The 23198-nt window shown below is 50.1% G+C and overlaps 1 protein-coding gene across 5 annotated transcripts in view; it reads left to right on the forward strand.

The window, feature by feature from the left end:
* The window catches only part of ADAMTS17 (ADAM metallopeptidase with thrombospondin type 1 motif 17), a 255794-nt gene that overhangs the window by 93781 nt on the left and 138815 nt on the right, over positions 1 to 23198 (forward strand). For all 5 annotated transcript variants that reach the window (XR_016018253.1, XM_074317647.2, XM_088789326.1 and 2 more), the window contains exon 8: positions 11726 to 11831. Coding sequence is in view for 4 of the 5 variants with exons in the window: in XM_074317647.2 (XP_074173748.2) it covers positions 11726 to 11831 (106 nt within the window). In the remaining variant the exon portion in view is untranslated. The remainder of the gene's footprint in view (positions 1 to 11725; positions 11832 to 23198) is intronic.

Below are 23198 nucleotides of genomic sequence, written 5' to 3' on the forward strand. Positions count from 1 at the left end.
GTTGAATATGTCATGAGTGCTGAACCCTCATGATGGAGATTCGTGTCCCAGAGACCTCCTGGCCCTTTCTGCCCTGTGAAGACCCAACAAGAAGAATGACCCAGAAGAGAGCCCCCTACCAACCCAGCTGGCGCCCTGATCTCAGACGTCCAGCTTCCAGAGCCGTGAGCAGCACGTTTCTGTTGCTGAGAAGCCACCCAGTCTGTGGTAGTTTGTTACCACTCGAAGGGGCTAAGGCCACAGTGTATTGAGAATGTGCTGTATCCATAAGCACGGAGCAGCGACAAGACCGCAACCCAAAGGCATGCCACCCACTTTCTGTCACACCCCGGGGACAGTTCCCAGAAGCAGGACATCTTCCCCGTCTGCCCGCTCTCCTGCCACAGCTCTGTCGTCTCCGTGTGCTTGGTGCCCACCTGACGGCAGGCTGCTGTTCTCATCAACATTTCTTTCTAAGACGCTAGCTTTTGTTTGGTTTCTCAATACAACACAACATCGTCATTTTTTGCGTTCCGTCAGCAGAGGCGGAGCCCCACCCACGCATCCCTGGGCCTTCAGGAGAGAGGGCTTGTCACCGTGGGCTGAATGTCGTGAATGCTGAGTCAGCGTCCAAATGACAGCCATCTCCCATGTTGGGGTTCCTGCTTTAGCTGAGGTGCTGTGGTGTCTTGCTGGGCGGCGGTTTATGGGCTTGTACTCAGGAGCGGATACGTGGAGCAGTCCTGGGGCCTGGCCCGACCCCCACCCCACCCCCACGCAGGGCCCACTCCAGAGGGCCCAGAACAAAGCACAGGTTACAAGTCCCCTTGGTGCTGCTACGGACCCTCCCGGCTTTCACTTACATTCCACATTTCACCCCCAAGAGAAGGACTTTGCTAGGCTAAGCATTTAGCAAGAAATGTGGTTTCTTAATTATTCTGAGAAAGCTTTTCTGTTTCTTTGCTAACTTGGCAAATATTTCTACGCATGGCCTTGTACTTTATTCTTCCTGTACAAACAGAGCTATTAGTGTGAGAGGAGGGGGTGAAGCCATTTGTCAAGGTTGTCTCAGGCAAGTGTCAAGAACATTCCATCGCAAGGATCCTTGGAATTCAGTAAAGGTGAATTGTAGAAGCAGCTCATATGGTCAAAGAAATGTAGGTAATGCAGCTAAAGTCTGGTGAGACAGATAAAAGCAGACCTTGAGTAATTAATACCACTATGACTAATTAATACCACTTTCACTAATTAACTAATGAGTACCACTGTGACTTCATCTACCTTGAATGCTCTTAAGACAAACCGTTTTTATTCCAATGTTACTGAGGTATAATTGACAAAACTGTAAGATAGTTAAAGTGTACAATGCGATCATTTGATATATAACCTGGAATAATGCCTGTTGCTGTTGGTTCTGCTTTTTGGGGGGTTCACTGAGCTAAGCCAGTAGCCATGCTCCCTTTTACTCGTTTGACACACATTTTTGTGGGCCTACTGTGTGCCACCAGGTGAGGCTTATAGGTTCCCATACAGACCCAGAAGTTCTCTGCCCCTCGGGTCACCTCTCAGGAGGCCCTGCCACCTTGACCTGACATGCTTTGGAATTCTCTGGGGATGTGAAGAGATCTCAGATCTCCTTCAGATCTAGGAATAGGTTACTTTTACAAGAGCCTTTTGAAACCGGCTCCTCCCTGAAAGGCTGTGTTTGTAAGCCTTTCTACAACATTTTGTAGGGATGAGGAGTTTCCAAGGCAGGAGTTTCTACTGCCACCAGAGGCTCTGAATGACGTGGGTCTACATTTGACACAGTGTCAGCGTCCCACTTCTCTCCCGGGTGCTTTAGTTTCCCCACACAGGGATCACCAGCTCTAACTCGCATGGGACATGTTGCCAGACCACTGAGGAATGTCACCTCTGCACCTCTGCACGCAGCCGCTTGAGGTGTTTACGCGTATGATTTTATAGAGAGCGAGCGATACTTCTTTGACTCCCCAAGTTCCTCTGTCAAGCATTTTGGTTGCTGTTTCCACGGGGTGCCCATACAACTTTCCAGATCAGATCCTGGCTGTTAAACTATGTTCTGAGCAAGTGAACTTGTCCTCACGGCGTGTTGGGTGGCTCTGGTGTCATGCTGCACACGAAGACGGCAAGTTCCGGTGACCACTGGCCTTGTCAGTTACCCAGGTGAGCAAGGGGGACACAGGCCACTTCCATTTGTACCCAGGTTACCCTCTGGGTGTATCAGTCAGCTCAGGCAGCCATAACCAAATACCCCAGACTCGGTTGCTTACACAACAGACATTTATTTTTTCACAGTTCTCAAGACGGGAAGTTCAAGATCAAGGTGCTGTCAGGGTCGGTTTTCTGATGCGGCTTCTCTTCCTGCCTTGTAGACGGCCACCTTCTCACTGTGTCCTCAGTTGTGTTCTCTGCATACATGGGGCGGGGTGGGAGGACATTGCTGGTGCCTCTTCAGCCTCTTATTAGGATACCAGCCATATTGGATTCAAGCCTCACACGTATGACCTCATTTAACTTTAGTTACCTCTTTAAATGTCTCATCTCCAAATGTAGTCACACTGGGGGAGAGGGCTTCTGTTAAGGGGATATGATGGAGTCCACGACACAGGCAGGATTAAAATGTGTGCGGTCACTCTCACCTGCCACCTCACCTTTGCACCTGGCCCTGGCTGTCGTCGTGATTTCGTCTCCCCTCATGGCCCTGTCAGAAGTGGCTCTGATAAATTTAATTTCAATAGGACTGACTCAAGGCCCACACTTTGGGCTGTGAAAAGGGGGCTCCTTTTTCCAGGTAGCCCTCGATCTCCTCAGAGAGCACAGAAATCTCCTCTCAGAGCACCGTTGGGGACATCTGGCCTGTGGAAGCCTTAGTTGTCTCATTCCCCACAGAGAGGAGATAGTTTTAGGTGAAACACATCACACCTCCTCCCTACCTCCCCCCACTGAAACCCCCAATTTTCTCCGGGGAGAGGGCGGGCATTCTGTCACACCAATGAAGGGAAAACATTTACAGTGAGAAAAGACAGAGGAGTCTTAAAGCTGTTGAATCGACTAGCAAAGTTCCTTGTAAAATTACTGACAAAAGGAAATGCTAAGCAGTGCAGGGGATGAGAAAAATGAATGGGTGAAAGCTTTCAGAATTCACTTGGGTCCATTGCTGTCGGGGCGTGGGCACCCACCTCACACAGCCAGCCGACAGGGACACCGTCCCGTGGTGTCTGCCAAGGGTCATGTTCGCACACACCCACACACAAGTCCACACACACCCATGCACGCGTGGGAGGTTGCAGCTGTGGGGGTGCAGGCATTGACTCGTTAGGTGGACACGCTTCCAGAATGGGTAGCGCTAGAGGATGGGTCTGTGCTGCTCTCTGTTGCTCAGGCACCACAGACCGGGTTCAGAGGGCTTTAGAAGTAACCGGAAAGCTCCATCACCTTGGCATGCATGGTGCTGCTTGCAAATGCTCCCACTCGAGGAGCTAACTGTGGTCCTGGGTGCCCAGGGACATTTGGCGGGTGACAGAAGTGAAAATGAGGGCATGGTTCTGTGAGGGGACCCTCTGCTATGACAGGCGACCCAGACAAGTGTGTGTGGGGGCAGCGGGGGCGTCATCACAAGCTCCATCTCCTGTCTCCATTGTCTGCTGTCCCATGAGGCTAGATCTAGATGCAGGTCCCTGAGGCTATTCTCTGTTAGAGACCCCAGGGCCCACCCTCGGGCCCTGAGGTTGGTGGAGAACCTCTCTGCTCACTGTTCCACCTGCCTGCTGTCTTTTTACTGGGGTGCTGTTGTCCAGGCCATTTTCCAAGGCCTGCGCTGCTCTTGCCCAACTTCAAATTCTGCAGCTGGCATGACGCCGTCACATACAGGCAGTCAGGAAACACTTGATGAGGTATTTGTCAAAGGGAGAGATTTTCAAGGATGTCTGGACAGACCTCCCTCTTCAGATACCCTGAGGTAAACCTGCTGGAGGCCCTTTCAGAGCCTGTCCCAGAAGCCCCTGCGCCTCTGTGGGGTCCCCCAAGAAGAGGCACCTTGGTCCCTAGAGATCCCCTCTCACGTGACAGCACCCTGAACACAAGTGCACTCTTGCCTGGGGGATGTGCCACACACCCCTGCCGTTGGCTCAAGTTGGTTGTGGAGGTTGAATATCAAGTTATTTATTTCTCTTCCCTCCCCCTCTCCTAGCGTGTTTTGGTTTCCACAGAATGTAGCAAACTGTTGGGATAAACGCTTTTGCTTCCAGCGCGTGAATCCCAGTGGGGATTTACTCCTTCGTTTGCACTTCACTCATCAAAATGTGGTCTTGTAGGAGCCACAGCTGCAGCCCCGGGACCCTGTGTTATTCCCTCACCAGGGGTGACAGCTCTTCCCAAAGCCCCAGATCCTGGAGGTGCCTGGGAAAACCAGAGTGAGGACATGTTTGTTCTCAGCCGTGGTTGTCATGAAGGGCCCACGGAGACCCTTAGTCAGACAGCCCTGTCACAAAGCAGCAGCTCACATGACACCTGGACTTGCTGAGCCAGTTAGCCTGTGACACAGAGGCTTCTGGGGTGGCTCCCAGTTAGCAGACAGCCATAGGGGGGAAGCTGGGGGGCTTCTTTGGGAAACTCTCATAGTCATGCCTGGCTCAGCGACTGCCGACCTCACACCCAGCCCCTACCCACCCATTCTCCCATTCCAGGTGGGCTGTCTGCTTTGGTGAACACACTGATGTCTGTTTTTTTTCTTTTCCCTTTCTCTCTCTCACTTGCATGTTTGGTGTTATAATTAAGGAGGCTTTGCCTACCGCAAGTTCAGAAAGATCTACTTCTATGTTTTCTTCAACGCGTTTTGTACTTTCAAGTCTCCCATTTCAGTCTGATCCGCTTGGAGTTCATTTTCGTGTATGATGTAAAGATATGCTTTTGCGTGTGGCGATGCAGTTGTCCCAGCACCATCTGTTGAAAAGACAGGCTCCCCCACTGCCATTTAATTGTCTTGGCACCCTTGTCAAAAATCAATAGCCTGTCAATGTGAAGGTTTACTTGTGGGCGCTCGATTCTGTTCCGCTGATTGAAATGTCTGTTTAGGCAAATCCCACACTGTTTAGTCCTCTAGCTTTGTATAAGTCTCAGAAACAAGCCTGTGAGCCCTTCGCTGATCAGACCTGGAGGACGTTACCTTCAAACTTTGTCCACTCTCTCCTTCATTTAACCTCGAGTAAGCTGCTGACTAGGCCAATTCATCAGTGTTCTCTGCTCAGTACATAGGTGTCAGGTGCAGGCACTTGTGAACTGTAGTGGCAGCTTCTGCAATGTTCGTGTTTAAGGAGGGAGCGAATGCCCTCTTTGAGCAATTGCCTCACCCCCACACCCCCCGTCTGTGGTCTGTGGTGTAGGGATAGAGACCTTGGGTAAGTCATTTTCCTTCCATTGATCGATCCCAAGGGACCCAGAAGTAGAGAAGCAGGGAGACTGACATACCTACTGGTGGTGGAGTTGCTAAGACAAGGCGAGGTGTGGGAGGGGTTATCGAGCTGTGCCTCTGAGCGCTGGTGGCACAGAGCTGGGGCAGAAAGCCAAGGTCAGGGCCAGGGTCAGGTCTGGAAGGCCGTGCTCCTCAGTCTGAAGCAGTGGGACCATGCCACTTTGGCCACCTCTCCTGTTGCCTTCCAGAGCTGCGTCATGCACGTTCTTTCCTGATTTGTTAGAAGCTGCGCCTGTCCTTCAGCGGATATGGGACTCTGTCCACTCTGTGTAGAACCCTTTAGGGGTCAGTGACATAGGGTGCAGACAATGGGCACTGGGGACCACTGACCTCGGAGAGAACATGGAAGCAAAACTGCAGAAGACAACGGACCTGAGTTGGTCAGTTCATTAAGATTCGTACAGAGTTAGGAAATAGAAGCAGCACTTACATGAACTCGGAATCTCTTTATTGCGACTGATGAGGACGCCATCATGCCTGTGACTAGGCCACGACTTTTTGGGAGACAGTTGAGTTTCATCATTCGCGGATTCTGCACGTATGGATTCGCCTACTCTCTGAAATTTACCTGTTACTCCAAAATCAGTGCTTTTGCTTTTGTGGCCACATATGAAGAGAGGGAAGATGAGTTGCCCGACAGGCACATTCTCAGATGAGGACGAACAAGGTGACTCTGCCTTCCTTTTTCCACTCTTACACTGTAAACACGTGTGCATTTCGTGGCCATGTTTCTGGCACCCTCTGTGTATGAAATAAGACGTCTTTAAACAGAAACACACATAAAACAAGCTAATGTGTTGATCAGTGGACCGTTGATGAAAATGTTGCAACCAGAGGCTCACAGGAACCTCACTCTGTTTTTCTCTTAGGAACAGTGGTTCTGTAACTGCAAATTTAGTGTTCACGGGGAATTTCTAGGATCGACCTACCATGAATAGTGAGAACCGACTGTAGTTAGTTTTCATTTGTCACATCCTAGATGGTAAGACATTTGCGTTGAAACATGGCTCACCAATTCAGATCAGACCTCCTACCACTTAGTGACATTCACAAGAGCTCAAGGACTTGTCGGTGAGTCTGCACGTGCCACCTAATGTCAACCCCTGTGATTGGACGCAAGTTGCTTTCTTGTAATTGGCAGCATGGTGTCTCCATGGTAACCAGGATGGGGCTGGTACCTCTTGAGCAGTTGGCAGCAGAGACTTGACCATTTCTCTCTGAGGCAGAGCCCAAGAAGGTCTGAGATGTGGGGGCAACGAGGCCAACAACTGCAAACTCCTTACGCGTGACCGTTTATACCAGAATTTATACAGTTGGGGGTTGTTTACTTCTTAAATCTAGAAAGGAGCCCACAGTCAACCCTGAGTTCAAGGATTGTGTGTTTACACTGTGCAGTTTTCTACTGAAAGTAATTAAACCTCCTCACCCAATTTCCTCTCAAATTGTATTCCTCCCGAGAAAAAAGGAAAGGAAAAGAGTGTCGACACCGAGGTGACATGACTGGGAAGCTAGGTCAGGAGGCTCTGGTGGCCGTGATCTGCTTTTCTGCATGAATTAAATAGTTTTCTCCAGGCATCTGAAAAAAAATGCTTTCCAGCCCTTTATTTCTACCCGGAGCATTTCAGATTTTTAAAATGTGTTTTGCTTCCCTCATCTGTGCCAGGGATGCCGTAGAGATGGAGTTAGGATAGAACACACTCAATTATGGGTGGACTGTAAACTTCCTGCGTACCAATATCAAAATCTGGAGGGTTTTCTTTTCTTTTTGGATTCCTGCTTCTGCGTTGGCGGCGTGTCACCTTGGGTAAATGAAATATAACCAATAACTGTAATTTCCACAGCAAGTACATATTCATTGTATTAGGTTTAAGCCCAAATAAGAAAGAAGAAAATGAAAAAGACCTATAATGACTTCACCATGTTTTAGAGGTAACTGCGGTTGAAATTATTACACCTTTCCCTCGGGTCTTTTTATCTTTAGGATTAAAAACATTTGGACTTAAACACGTGAAATCTTAACACTGTCCCACCCACATCGCTGTATAATCGCGCACTGAGATTTGTGAAAATCTTCTAACTCCTCAAAGATGATTCATTGTTGTTGGTTATCCAGGCTTTGGTGAGGGAGGCCCCAAGGTTTGCCGGGAGGTGCGTGAGTGTTAGAGAAAGAGCCCTGCGTTTGCATCTAAGTCTGGTTATGGAGCCTCCATTTCCCCATCTGTAAAATGGGGCCAGTGATGTCTGCCACCTAGGGAGGGTCAGACATGTGAGCAGTGCTTGCCCAAGGAAAGGACCCTGATAAATCCACTTGCCTTCCTGCTTCCCTTTTGTTCCAGGAAGCTCTGCAAACAGCTGGGGTTGATGTTTCTAAAAGTTCAAAAAGAAATGATTTCTTCTGTGGAGAATTTTAAATCATGGAGGGCTGAAACCACGGAAGCCCCACGCTTGGGTGTAAGAAATCTTTGCTGTCTGTGTAGGACGTGCCAGCTCCCTAGGAAGCTCCCTCTGGTTCCTTAGCTTTAGCACTGGCGTTCGGAGAACTTGGGGTCACAGACTTCACTTTTTAATGAAAGAAGTCACTGGAGAGAAAACTGGGTTTTCCACATTTTTTGACAAGCGCTGATGTGGGGATTGGGTGGGTATTTCCATGTTGGTGCCTTTGCAGCTGGGGGTGACGGGGTCTCTCCTGCCCCCAGCACACACCCTCCTCTGCAGACCGCTGTTTCTTTCCAGGAAACAGGGAATAGTGCTGGCCTTTGTTTCTCTCTGAAGCTCACGGCCTAATGACCATTTATTCCCTGCAGCTCTTACTTTTACAACAACCTGGGATTTTCTCCAGACTTTGTTTTGTGAGTTCTAAGTATTTCTACACCGTCACTCATAAATGCACTCGGCCCCTGTACTGAGTGTCAGGGGCCTTTTTTTCTTTTTTTTTTTTTCCTTTGCCTTACTTTTCCTTGATCGGTTTTATGACCAGTTAGTTCACAACCAGAATAAATCGTTTAAAAAAAAACAAAAAACCCAACCTTAATCCACCTTTGTGTGAGAGCTTTTTTCTGTAAACAAACTGATCCATTGTTTCTCGTTTAAAACATCATCTGTGCCTTGGAAAAATTAAAATGCAATTATTGGACGGCTCTTGGTTTGGCTGTTTCCCTAGCATTGCGTGTTAACTAATTAGAGTGGACACTTGGGACTGCCTGCTCCGGGCGCTGAGTGTGGCTGGGGCTGGGGACATGTTTGTGTGGCATTTGAAGTCTGCTGGGTCAGCAGACACTCTAGGGACAGCAAGCTCAGCGCAGCTGGCCTTAGATGTCTCCTAACCCCCCTCACCAGACGACTTCTCCCGGGCGTGCATGGATTGTTTGTGACTGATTTATTGACCCAGGAGGCCCGGCTTGGGCTGGGTGGGTGCTGCTGGGTATGCGTTTGAGTGTGTGTGTGTGTGTGTGTGTGTGTGTGTGCGCGCGCGCACGTCCATGTGTGTGCACGTACGTGCATGCCCGCGCTGCACAGACACTCCAGCAGTGCTGCGTGGGAGCATTCCATCGACTCACTGCTGGACTTTTTGCAGCAACCCACAGAGCATTTTTAAACAAAACCAGAATGATGACCTTGAAGGCACCGAGGAGCCAGATCGCGTCCCTTCTGGTTGTCATGTTTCTCCTTCCAATCATCTGCATGGTTGGATTATGATGTCCACGTGCAAAAAAAAAAACAAACAACAAAAAAATGCATCTTGAGGCCAAATCCCTTTTTTCCCCCTTTCTTTTTTCTTTCTCTCCTAAGAAAAATTCTTCAACCTTGGCCAAGCGTGTTGCATGTTTCTAAATAAAAATAGACGTGGTGTGGTGCTCAGCTCGGTGTGCCCATGAGAGCTGAGTCCCCTCGCCCCATCCGCCTGCGCCTCTCAGAAAGGTTAGGCGGGACGGGGTGCCCTGTGTGTGGCCGAGGCCGCCCCAGCTGGGATGTGATGTCAACAGAGAGGACGTGGGCTCAGCCCTTTGGGAGCAGAGAGGGAGGTTCACTTTTTCTTAATGAGTTCCCTCATCCTGTCCTCCGCTGCCCTCTGCCAACTCCTTCCCTCTGCAACTCCTGTGCCTACAAGCTTGCCTTTAGGTCCTAACACACCTGTACACGTGAGTGAAGGGGTCCTCTGAACAGGGCAGGGTCCCTCGGGCATTGGCCACAGCCCCTCCCAGGGCACAGAGCTGGCCTGGCAGCCAGGAGAGCCGCAGGGCAGTGCACACCCCTTGTGATGTCACAGCGGCAGGGCACTGAGCCTCCTCAGCTGTGTGACCCGCCAGCCACCCCATGCTGTCACTGCTTATTCATCTCACAGGCCATATTGAGTTGTCAGATGCAACCCACAGTGGGGGTGCAGGAGTATCCAGTCCTCACTTGAATACTGTCCCAAGCCTTGGGTGGGGGTGGGGGGGGTCCATAGACTCCCACTTTTATTGAGATAAGTCCTCAGGGGTACCCGAGTGGTGAGGGGTGTCCGTCCTGGGTGCAGAGATAGCTGAAGCTAAGAGGAAGCATGGAGAGCTGCCATGGGGCCATGTCCACCCTGGAGTGGCCCGTGCCCTGTACACTGCCCGGCATTCCTCAGACGTGTCCTATCCATCCAGCACCCCCGTGTTGATACACGTTCCTCTGCCAGACCAGCATTTCTTCCCTTGTACGCTCCCATGTGTCCCCTAGAAGCTGGCAGCCGTCCGCCGCTGTCCTCAGCCCTGACTCACACCACCCCCTGCATCTGCATTTCTCCTGCTTGCGTGGGTTCAGTTTTCCTGTCTCAGGGAAGGTCCCCAGGCAAGTGTGTGCAGTGATGAGCGAGCTGCTCTGTGGGGCTCATCCTCACTGGTGACGTCACTCGTCAGCGTTCTCTCACTCCCTCCGTGTCCCGGTTTCATTCTGTCTCTCCTGAAAGTTTTTGGAACATTTTGCACAGCCTTGCCTGGCCTGTGCTCCAGCAGTCCCATCCTGGATCCAGGCACACACCCCAAGAACACTGACCCTAACACGGCCAGGAGGGGGGTGGGGAGAAGGAGGTGCTCAGGGTACGCAAATTGAGGACGTGCTCTCAGGGACATTGCAGTGCAGGGTCAGCTCTGAGAGGGAGACCCTCCTTAAACTTTGCACACTGGCTGCCTTGCCTCCCTAGCCTCACCTGGTCCCAGCCCTGGACACTGAAGTTAGATGATTCCCAGCGTTGGGTGCCAAGTTACCTTTGCCCGCTGATCCTCAGTTTCCTTGTTACCATGACCCTGGGTAGGGAGGACCAAATGAGATCATTGATGTAAACTGCTCAGCGTATTGCATGATGAATATTACATGCTTGATAGATGTTTATGGTGGTTCTTCTTATTCTTGGGCAAATACAGAAGCATCACATGTAAGCCCATCCCTCTGAGCTCTGGAATGGCAGGTCCAGCACCCTGCTATCATCATCCCCATTTGCCCCTCTCTTGACTGTGCATGATGCTGACTGACTGTGCGGGATGCTGACTGACTGTGTGTGATGCTGAGCTTGGGTGATGCTGACCGTGTGTGATGCTGACTGACTGTGTGTGATGCTGACCTTGCTTGATGCTGACTGAATGTGTGTGATGCTGACCTTGGGTGATGCTGACTATGTGCGATACTGACCTTGAGTGATGCTGACTGTGTGTGATACTGACCTTGGGTGATGCTGACTGTGTGTGATACTGACCTTGGGTGATGCTGACTGTGTGTGATACTGACCTTGGGTGATGCTGACTGACTGTGTGTGATGCTAACCTTGCGTGATGCTGACTGACTGTATGTGATGCTGACCTTGGGTGATGCTGACTATGTGCGATACTGACCTTGAGTGATGCTGACTGTGTGTGATACTGACCTTGGGTGATGCTGACTGTGTGTGATACTGACCTTGGGTGATGCTGACTGTGTGTGATACTGACCTTGGGTGATGCTGACTGACTGTGTGTGATGCTGACCTTGCGTGATGCTGACTGACTGTATGTGATGCTGACCTTGGGTGATGCTGATCGTGTGTGATACTGACCTTGTGTGATGCTGACCTTGGGTGATGCTGACCTTGGGTGATGCTGACCATGTGTGATGCTGACCGTGTGTGATGCTGACCTTGCGTGATGCTGCCCTTGCGTGATGTTAACTGTGCCACGTGGTGCTGACCGTGTGGACCTTCCCAGCGAGGTCAGGGCCTCCCACGTTCTGAAGAGGATGTGTTTTGTGTCTCTGCTGCAGGAATTGCTTACTTAGGAGGTGTGTGCAGTGCTAAGAGGAAATGTGTGCTTGCCGAAGACAATGGTCTCAATTTGGCCTTTACCATCGCCCATGAGCTGGGCCACAAGTAAGTATCAGCCTCTGTATTGTTCTGCCTGTTTCGATTCCTTCCTGGATACGTATTTATGCGCTTGAATTCTCTAAGTTCTAAAACAGCGCTGCTCTGTGCCTCTGCTTCTTCCACAGTGGGCACCTCGGCCAGCAGTCCTGGGTCTGAACAGAAAGGTTCTGAGAATTAAAACGTTAATTTGGTGTTCATGTCTGTTCTGACAGCACACGCTGTAATGGGAAGAGGTTTTTCTCAGAGTGTCTTCTGTAGTTGCATTTTTCTTTCCTGGATCAGTGTGACTTTTGATTCACTCTAACTATATTGTCCAGATAATGGGGTTTATCTTCACACTGTTGACTTCCTGTTTTATTTTCAGCTAGTTTCAAACAAAGTCCAGTGGCTTTGTTTTAAAGCATTAACAGCCACTGCCTCTGCACATGGAAATTCTTCCCTTGAGGAGGAAATAACCACAGACCCTTTGAGCCTAAAGGTGTGGTAGGGAGAGTCTGAGGCTGCCTCATGGTTTTTCAGAGAAGGAAAGAGAAGGTCAGGGGGTTGAGCTGCTGGCCCCAGGCTGGGGTCACCTACAGGAAATTTTAGGTGGCAAAAAGCCAGCGGACTCTAAACTGCAGCCTGAGCGTTTGCTCCTTCTCCTGGAGTAAATGTCTGTTTTATGTTTCTCTAAAGGAAAAATTGAGATATGACTACTTAAGAACTTAAAAAATAAATAAATTGAGGAGGCCAGAGTACGGAAAACAATGGGAACATTTATATTGGCTTGAACAGAACAAAATGAAATGGAAATCTAGTTCTTGGTTAAAATATATGTATATATAGTATAGGTTTTCTGATGACCTACGTCATAAGATACCCAGGCGCTTAGTGTGCATCAAGCTTTTCTGCCTGAGTAAAACCAATGCATAAAGAGAGCAAAAGCAATCATTTCCCTCTAGTATTAACCATATCTGTGGCTTTGGTTTTTTTGTTGTTGTTTTGTGTGTGTGTTTTTTTGCCCTGTTATGGTTATCTGGTCCCATTTTCACTTTTTCACTCCTGTAGGCAGTTTGGTAATTGACTTCTCTGTATCTGTTGGTTGTCATGGTGTGAGTACAGTGCGTGCAAGTATTCTTACGCATATTTCCTGGGATTAAGGAGGAAATAACAAGTTATTGGTCAAGACAACTGAGATCAGCCATTGTTTCCGAAGTACGCCGTTATTTCATCTCGACAGGAGTTTTAAAATATTGGTGACAACATTTTGCCCATGCTGTTTGGCCTACGCTACTAGAAAATAATTTTTAAAATTAATTGTAATCCAAGTTGTACTCATATTTCTGATTTGTTAAACAAACAAACAAACAAACAAACAAAAACCTTGTATCCAAGAGTGGTTGCTGAAAGAAACGCATAACTCGATAAGGCTTCCGTCTTCTCACTATCAAGTGACCCACCCAGCGCGTCCTCGTTCCCTGGAATCAACTACCTAATGGCTGGAAGAATACAGAATTGTCAAAACATTTCCCAGCATGCAGCTTGTTGTGGACATTTGCGTAGATGCACGAATTGCATTAACCCCTGGCAGCTCACGCCGGGGCACATGCCAGAGTGCTCTTTGCACACGTGCCATACAGAGGCCTTTTCTCCTGGACATTAAGAACACAGAGGGCCATTTTCTCCTCGATGACCTGGGCCATTGTGCTGGATCAAACACTGGCGTCTTAGCTCAGGAGGTCTGCAAAGATGAATGGGTAGATTCAGCCGGCCTATAGTAACCTTTAGCTACAGTCTGTTGAGAATTTCTTGGAGGACTCTTTATAGCTTGCTACTGAACTCTAATTACCTACCAAAACAAACACCGTATTGTTAATCAAAGCCAATAAATCCTGCTACCATTGGGCCCAGCACCTCCTTGGGTGATTATATTTTTCCCAGGAATTCTGTTGTCTCTGATTATTCACAAGCATGGGGAAGCAGATCTCCCAAAGAGGAAACCACCTTTACTCCATCCTCGGATCCCTCTGGCCAGCTGGTCTCAGCAGCAAGTGAGGCTGAGAGGAAGCTTGTAAAGGGCTGGGCCCATGTGCCCTCTCAGTGAAGCCACTGGCCAGGCTGCTTCACACAATTTGGAAGCTGTCCCATAGTTTGGAATGGAGTGGAGCAGTTTAACCCCACGTCCCTTAAGTACGCGTGAACTAAGGTAGGATGGGATGGTATTCTCAGTGGACCCGAGGGAGCCATTGGTCCATGTTCTCCAAGAAAATTTGTTGGTGAAAGTTTTAGAAAATGAGCAAGGGTAACCCTCTATGTAGATGCTAGGACGTCCCCTGGGTCCCTCACCATTTAATACTGATAAAGTGACACATCTGATGGATGGGTGTGTGTGCCTTTCTTTGCACTTGGGCACGCGTTGGTGCGGCCCTTCTGTTACCCAGCATACTTCATATGTGTGCGAGCAGTTACCCTTAGATCTAACTGTCAGGAGAAAAATTCCCTTTCCATGTGAGTCGTGCGTTCCATTTGTCAGACGAGAGCTGCATAAATTAACATTATTTTCGTTCTGCTCTGGCTCTTAGAACACACAAAGCTAAGTAGCAGGTTCGTTTTCAGCAGTTAACGCATCTGAGTTCTGGAATTGTATTTTTCTCCCTCTTTGTAGTGTCTCTTTGGGTGCATGGTTTTACTTTCAATATTGTAGTTCAAAACTAATGTATTTGGTACATACACAGGCTCCAATCCAGTTCGCAGTCACATCAGTTCTAAATTATAAATTAAATGAAAAGTCTTTCCCCATGGTAAAGTCAAAAATGATGCTTAGGACGTGAGTTAATAATGTATTAATCTGTTTAAGTCAAATCAGATCTGCATTTATTGAGCGCCTATTGAGTTAGATGCTGTGAATTCATTATGCTATTGAATCAGTCCTAGGAAGTAGATATTATTTAGCTTTTACTTTATAGATTAGGGAACTGGTATTTTTTTTTTTTTTTTTTAATCCATTCGCTATCTAAAATGACTCGGCGTCACTTATATGATAATATACCCATGCACCAGAGCCATTCAAATAATGACCCAAATTACAAAAGCTAGGTAACAAAGAAGAGAGCTTGTTATAGGTCCAGAAAATCAGGGCCCCTTCAGTTGTTGCTAGCCAAAGCTGAAAGGACACTGAGTGGCATGGCTGCTGCAAATGTGTCATCGAGAGGGGTTTCCCTAGGCAACTCGTGTACTGGTGAGGAGATTGATTGACAGTCTTCTGGCGAGCATCCTGTTAAAGCAGCCTCTGCAGCCCTGGCTTTAGACAGGGAGTGAAGCAGTGCCTGGTGGGGGTCGTGAGTGAGAACCTGAGAAGGGGCTGCCTGTGTTTCCGCCTGGAGGAAGGGTCGGCTCTGAGCAGCACTCACGCCGAGGAGATCTTGGAGGTTTTCTAATGAGCAGCCATGACCTTGGGCACCTTCTTGCCCATGAATGGCTGCCTGGTCAGTAGCCACGTATGACCTTTAATTGACCTTGTTGGTAGAAACGTGGTGATGTGTGAGTTTGGGAAGCAGCTGCCTCAATCTTGTCATGATAGCTTTAGAAGCCTGTGGGAAAACAAGGGTGTGTTAGCCTGTGGTCTTTTTGCTTCTCTTCATCCTCGGTGACCAGGAGAAAGGGAGAGGTCCTGAGCATGAGAAAATGGCTGCACTGGTCTGCTTTCCTCTGGCGGGCTGTGGTTGCCACCCGCTCTTGGTTAGGACCGAATCCCCGAGGGCTGGGGGGCGTTCCTTGAGAGAAACAGTCCAGCTGGGCAATGCTGCCCAGTTTTTTCTCTCCAGAAAGCAGGACAGGGTGCCTTGTGGTGGACCTCAGCGTCCAAGGTGTTGATAATAGTTGGTTTTAAAGAGAAGGAGGGACAGCTAGAAGCAAGCAAGCATTTGTTTCTCTAAGGTAAGCTCATGCTTTTGAGGCTCAACTGATTGGTCATGAGAAGGACTCTCCCCTGACGAGGGTTAGAAGCTCAGGTCCACGCCGACTGCCCCTGGGAAAAAGCAAAAACCAAACCTAGCGACACACTCACCAATCAGGAAGCGAGGTAAATATTGGTAAAATATTAAAATGACCGGACGTAATACATCTACTGGCGTTTAGAATATGGTGTTTGCTATGATTTGGAAGTTTTACTGTAAAAGAGAAAGTAAATGGTTCTCTGACAGCTGGTTAGAATGCTTTTCATCTGGGGGAAAGGAGCTCAAATAAGGCCAGGGCAGTCACTTGACTGACAGGAGCCCTCCTGGTGCAGTTGGAGACCAGGAGGGCACAGAACTGGCCCTCAACTGGATGTTCGGGGCCCAGGGAAGCTCCGAGCACAGCGTGCTTCTCCCCCAGGTCCGAGAGAGCTCCTGGGAAATGTGGAAATGCAGGGCCTTCCAGGTGGGTGATGAGAGGGGGGAGAGAATCCTGTTAGTGCACCCTCGGCCACCCACAGAGAAAAAGCGGGGTGGGGTGGGGGGGTGGCCTGTCTTTATATGTAGAAACAAAGAGCTTTCCCTGGCAGGAAATAAATCCCTGCTCCTGTTGGATTTAGGAGGATCTGTTCGATAAGCCTGAGCCAGATCGGGGCTTGTCTTGAGAGGCAGTCCAAACCACGCGACCTCTCTGACCCCAGTAAATCTCTGAAAGGCCCTCCAAATGGGCCCGAAAGCCATGCACTGTATCTGGGCTCTCACCAGGTGTCCTCAGGTACACGTTCCCCCTACCTGCTCTCCCTGGGGTTTTTCAGGACTTCCATATGTCCTTTCTTTCCATATGCCCTTTCTTTCCATTCTAGAATCTACCTTTCCTCCCGTCGGTTGGCTCAGCCGGTAGCCTCTGAAAACTTGCTTTCTTTCGGGAAACTTGGGAACTTGGCAATGCTGCATGAGTGGGGTACCTGAGGTATTGAAAAGCGCCGTGCCTCACCTTAGGTCAATTAGACTGCACACTCCAATGGTGAGAGAGCTCAGAAAAGCTCTCTAGGATGTCCCGCTGCAGAACCTCCGCTCACGTGTAATTGCCGGGGCCTCGTCAGTGATTTCTGCTCTCATCTGCCTTCTTGCTTCCAGCTCTTGCCCCACCTCCCCCGCCCTGTCCTTCTGGGCCACCGGCAGAGTCGAGCCACAGCAGTGCTGGATATGGTCCTGCTCTCCCGGCCCTCATTCAACTCTCTCTCACTCGCCCCAAATTCCATGCCCTTTGCCACTTCCTGAAGGGCTCCCCAGCCAGTTGCACTCGCAGCTGGTGAGCAAGGGGAAAAAACCCAGCCATCCTGGAAGTTGCCATGCAGGCAGCTTAGTGCTATCCTCTCTCATCTGACATCTCCCGGGAGACCTCCGTGAAGGCTCAGAACAGAGTAAAAGTGACTTGTGATGGGAAGAAAGGGGCAGGCAGAAGCCTGGAGGTGGGAGAAACAGGTGGGGCCCACGGGTACTAGGTATGCAGATGTTCAGAAGTGCCCAGCAAGGCAAGGCTGAGATTCAGAGACACAGATGTCCTCGTAGGGGGCTGTGCTTGGTGACACAGTGGTTACATGTGCGCTGCAGACATGCGAAGAGTTATAAATGGACTCAGTGGCAGCAGTGTGTACAGAGGTGGGTTCTCAGAGCTGCACAAATGTTTACGGCCCCCCTGAAACGGTGCCCCCATCTGGGAAGCACTGGCCTGTCTGGCATCCCTGGGAGGAGGGCACAAGCATGAGCGGCCAGCGACCTTATTCCCTTTCTTAGAACTACGAGGACCGAGGGCAGGTGGATGCCACCATATGCCCTGAAGTAGCAGCCCCAGGTAGGTCCCCTGTGAAGCTTGGTATCCTCCAATAAGGACACGCGTCCCGGCACTCTGGGTGTTTCCACCTAGAATGGGACACTGCAAATAGGAGTTCAGGGTGGGGGACGTCGGAAGGATGTCCCGTTGATGTATCCCTGGGGACAAGCTCACCTGGTGTGCAGCACAGAAATTGGACCAGAGCGTAGCTCTGAGAATCGTGGCTCCTGGGCAGAGAGTGGGTGAGTCTCTGGGGAGGTCTGGGGAGCAGAGGGAAAGGGGAGGGGAGAGCTGTTCTGGGGAAAATGTTCTCAGAACTGGAGTCGACACAATTCAAACGGAAAAGAATTGTCTCAATCCCAGAACAGGAAGTAAGGAAAGCCATTATCCAGATGTGTGAAGAGAGGAAGTGTTTGTCTGTGATCTGTGTTAAGAACGAGCTGGAGGAGACACAGAGTGAATGCAGGCCAGACGCGAGCAGGCAGCTAGCCTGCCAGTGGACGGCCGGGCAGCCACCGCTCTCTGCGTGCCCGGTGGGCACAGCACATGCATCAGATGGACCAGCCTGATAAGGAAGGTACAGCCGAGAGAGGATTTCTGGAAGTGTCACAACTCTTTAGAAATCATGGGGGGACGGTGCTTTTGTTGTAGTGGGAGTTAGGGCAGTTGTGTCACAGACAGTTGGCCTTTCTTGCGGAACAGAAAGAGGGGGCGCCTTCCTCCAGATGGTCTGCAGGCAGGCCCGGGTGCCTTGGGTCTGGTTCTAGGGCAAAGAATTCCCATGCTGGATTTTCAGACAGGTTCCTCCCTGGGTCTTTCCCTGCATCCCCACTCAGCTTCCACAGCCTCCTGCAGGCTCCCCTTCCAGACTGAAGGGCACTTGGGGGTCCTAGGCATGTTCGGGAAGCTCAGGTGTCCCATGGAGGTGCTTGGAGCAATTCCTGAGTCCAGTTCCCTCAGCGTTTGCCCCTGGATCAAAGTCGGCAGCAGAGAGCATTCTCTGGGTTCGGCTGTCTTATCCAGATTCCAGGATCGTACGAAACATGCAGGCCTCGTGTCCTTTTATTTTATTATTATTATTTTTTAAATTTGCTGCTGAAAGTGGTAGGGTCTTTCACATTCATTTACAAGCTGGGTCCTCTCTGCCCCTGCCCTCTGCCTCGGCCACATCCCCCCACTTCTGCTGAGCTAGAGTGACGCGTGGCTTGAGAGCAAGTGCCACTGGGGACGTGCAAAGCCGGCCTGCCCCCTGCACAGCTCCTCTCAGCCCCAGTCTGGTTGCCCCGAGCATGTCCTTCCTAGCAGCTCTGCCTCCCCCATCTCTTTCTTCTCCTCCCCCACATAAACAAAAGCAGAATTGCCTTCTGCCCCTCCAGACGGGTGAGTTTAAACGGGAGATGCAATGTCCAGAGCAGCTGGAACCTTGTAGCAGGCGGCCCTATTTAAATGGCCTTTCTGCCCTGAGCAGGAATTTCTCACTGCCCAGAATTAACAGGAATGGCAAGGAAATTACCCTGATTTCCTTTGGAGTGTTCCCCTGGACGCGGAGTCAAATGTGAGGGGAGAACACGTCTTACAGTCGCCTGGCAAGCCCGGAGCTGTTGTCCTTAAAAGTACCTTGACCGCAACCTCCCAGGCCAGGGGAACACAAACAAAGGGAAAAACTGTTAAAAGCTCTCCGTATGCAGGCAGACGCGGGCCCACCTGCTTTCTGAGCAGCCAGGCCGAGCCTCTATTGGCCGGCCGTTATCTCCGTGATGGGAAATCCAGCTGGATCTGGGACGTCTGCGGCCTCCAGAGTATCCTTACTGTAATAAGGAAGGTTACAAAAGCGGGGCTGGTGTTTGCACCCCAGGAATTCTTTGCGTTCGCTATCGGGTGGATTGCCTTACCCAAAACCATGTCGGCCGAGAGGGTGTTGGAGGAGACGGGAAGAAAGTTGAATTTGGCTGAAGAACCAAATTCTGAAATCCCTTTAGAACTTCCTTACGTTACAGACTATCGCAGGAATTAGATGCGAGCCAGTTTCTCATTAGCTTGCCAGAGCTTCTGGCAGCTTCACCTAAGTGGCTTTTCTCATGGTTCTCAGAGCTGGAAGGGATATCCGAAGTCATCCTAGGCTCATTTTGCAGATGGAGGGTCACCCTCCCTTCCCACAGCTCTAAGTGGCTGAGCAGAGACTCAGAGCCACGGCCGTGGTATGTATGGTGTTGCCCTTTACACACGTAAACCAAACTTGCACTGAGGCTGAGCCCACCCTGCACGGCTCTCCTGGAACTGGATTTCCTTCCGTTACTCTGAAAGGCACTTTCTGCTTACAAGGCTAGGGTTTTGCAAGTACTATGGGCGGTGGCTGGGATGTGACGTGATGAGAATTTCTCTGCAAAGCGAAGGGCTCCCTTGTGGACTGAATGTGTCTGCACCCCCCAAATTCAATGTTGAAACCTGAGCCCCATTTGTGATGGTATTTGGAAGTGGGCTTGTTGCGGGATGATTAGGTCATTTGGGTGGAGCCCTCGTGAGTGGGATTAGTGCCCTTATAAGAAGAGGCCGGACAGCTAGCTAGCTCTCTTTCCCCACAGGAGGACATAATGAGAAGGCAGCCGTCCGCAACCCAGGAAAGGGCTCTCACCAGAGCCCAACCACGCTGGCACCCTGATTTTGGCCTTCCAGCCTCTAGAACTGTGAGAAATACATTTCTGTTGTGGATACGCCAGCCGGTTTATGGTGTTTTATTACAGCAGCCCGAGCTGGCTAACACATGCCCCCATTCTCCCAAGGTGTTCGGTTTCATGCTTGAAATCCTTGTTCACCTACTGCCCACCGCTGATGGAAAATTCCAGACCAAAAATCTGAGGATGGATGCATGTTCTCTGAGACCCTGGGAATTTGCCACCAGCACATTCCAGGGAAGAGCCCTGTGCCTCCTGCCCATTCTCGGGCACAGAGGACACGCTCCACATTGCCTGGTAGGGCCAGCAGAAGGGCTCTTGGGGTCTCGGGGGGCCATGAGACGTGGCACTTTGTTCCCGACCGCAGAACAGAGCACAGCAGTTCCAGGGGCCCGCATGACGATCTGGGAATGGCCTCTTTTGGAAAACAACACATAATGCATGGCTACAGCACGAGGGAGGTTCTGATTTTCTCAGCAGGGCCCTGGAAGCGTTACAAAGACATCGTCTTGCTAATCAGAACCACACATCTGCGGTGTGGAGAAGGGGCAGGTGTCAGGTAAGCCTGGTGCTTCCCCAGCGTCACTTATGCTCGTGGGCAGGAGCAGAGGGAATCGGAAGGCGGGTTGGTCACTTTTGAACTGAGCTGGGAAAATGTCGGGCTGTCACAGTCCCTGAAGATACTGATGCTAAAGTGTGGGGCGTGCGGGGCCTTGCGATGCCGGCTGTGTGACGCGGGCGGAACCTGTGCCCACGCCTCGGCCCTGGTGTCCCTGGGTAGGCTAAGGAGAAGGAGGGGACAGAGAAACGGCGGGTGGTCTTTGGACGGGAAACTTGATAATAGTGTCTCCTGCACTGAGGGCATCGTGGGGCCCCTGGGACTCTAGACATGGGGCAGCTTTAAGACTCACTGAGGACCAAACAACAGGACCCCAGCCCGTGACTCAGAGGCACGCACAGGTTGGTTTCTGGTGACAGCCTCCCAGACAGGAGCGCGAGCTTACTGGGTAAATGACACCGAACGCCCCTATCCTGTGCACAGAACAGTGAGGCAGCCCCACGGGGGTGCTACACCAGCGACAGGCTGGGCAAACACCGTAAAATGGCCTCTGGTGCCTCGCTCTTCAGCGTGTGGTCTGAGGACCAGCAAGCATTGCGTCACCTGGGAGCCAGCCAGGGACGCAGCGTCTAAGCCTGGCCAGGTGACTCCTGCACACGTGAGGATTTGATGGTTAAAGCGCATCAGATTGGTAGCCTTTTAGCCAACCTCATGTCAGTGCCACGCTTGCTCCTAGCTACATGGTGCAGCTATAGATCCATATGTGTGTATGTATATGTATATGTGTATGCATGTGTGTGGGTATGTTTATGTATGTGTATGTGTGTGTATGTGTATGCATGTATGTGTATGTGTGTATATATACACAGGTGTATATGTGTATGTACAGGGAAGCCTCAGAGATATTGCTAGCTTGGTGCCAGACCACTGCAATAAAGTGAGTAGTAATCTTTTTGCTGGTGGAGGATCTTGTCTTCAATGTGTAAAGCATGCAACATCTGTGAAGCGCCATAAAGCAGAGTGCAGTAAAAAGAGGGGTGCCTGTATGCACGTATGTATAACTTGGTGGGGGTGAAGGGGGAAAATTTTGTTTCATTTTTGTTTTTTCCATGGAGGCATCTTTAGAATAGCTTTCTTGCCTTGATTTCGGAATGTCTTCTATGGTCCCTCATTGTCACCCATGCTTTATTTACCGCCCGTGCAATGGCAGCAGGCTTCGAGGGGTCTTTGGCTGGCTTCCAAAGTTTGCTGCTAGGTTTCATTCAATTCCTCTGCAGCTTAGAGACTAGATTTCTGTGTACACATGGTTGGTACAGCCACCACCTGTCCTACCTGTTAAAAGAGACTCCACTCTAGTCCAAATGTTTAACTTGACACATCATACGATCTGGTAAATTTTGGGCTAAACTCCAGAATGTCAGGCTCTTGACAAACTTGCTGGTCAACCGGAATTCTGTTTGCCTGTGAAATGGGGGTTTTCCATGTAGGACGTGGAAGGAAGCAGCAGGACTGAAACACTGAATAAATATGGGAAACACTCCCTAAAAGCCCCTGCAGCAGAGATCTGGACATCCTGAAAGGGCAGACCTACGTCCTTGGCCTAGAGCTTGGAAATGCTGGCATTCTGTCTTGCTTCTCTCCGTCTCCCATTCAAGTTTTCTTTCTAGTTTGGAGGTGGAAACAGATGTGCGAGTGACTGTGCTTTTCCTAAGGGTGGCTTCTTTCCATCCTTGCTGCCAGTTACCTGTGTGTGCAGAGTCCATCCCATGGCTAACCCATTGGTGGAGTTACGGAGTTAGCAAGTCAACCTCTCGATTGACTTTTGGATCCGATGTGGTAGGATTCATCTTCTCTTTCCACATTTAATACAATATTGCCCAAGGTGTAGAAGACCAGTGCAGCCCCTGGAAACTGCTGGAATCTGAAGGTGTGGAGAGAGCCCTACCATCCAGGGCCCTGGTCACTTCTTGGTGCCAAATGAATGGACTCATGTGTCCTGAGAATCTGGTCCACCTCTGGGATGTGAGCCTGGTGACCGCCTGGCCTTCGTCTTCAGTATTTCTTGGTCTCTAGTCTTTGTTGTGCATATAATGATGACTCCTACAAAATGATTACATAATTCATTTCCTTGTGAGAGGTAGCTCAGGAAAGAAAACTCCCAGGGCTGGTCCCCAAAGTGGAAAGAAAATTGAAGAGCCTCCCCCAAAGTGATCCTGTTTTCAAACTTGTGGACTTTCATAGGGTTGTAAAGATTCCTTTCAAAGATCAAGAGTATATTGTGGTTTGAAGAGCCAGACCCTTCATGCTGCCTTTGGCCAGTGAATTACCTTACTCACTGGGCTACTCACCATGACCTGACCCCAGCTCTGAGTTTTC

This window comes from Rhinolophus sinicus, chromosome 13 (assembly GCF_057876585.1).
Source record: "Rhinolophus sinicus isolate RSI-liver-muscle chromosome 13, RSI-T2T, whole genome shotgun sequence".
NCBI classification, from domain to species: Eukaryota; Metazoa; Chordata; class Mammalia; order Chiroptera; family Rhinolophidae; genus Rhinolophus; species Rhinolophus sinicus.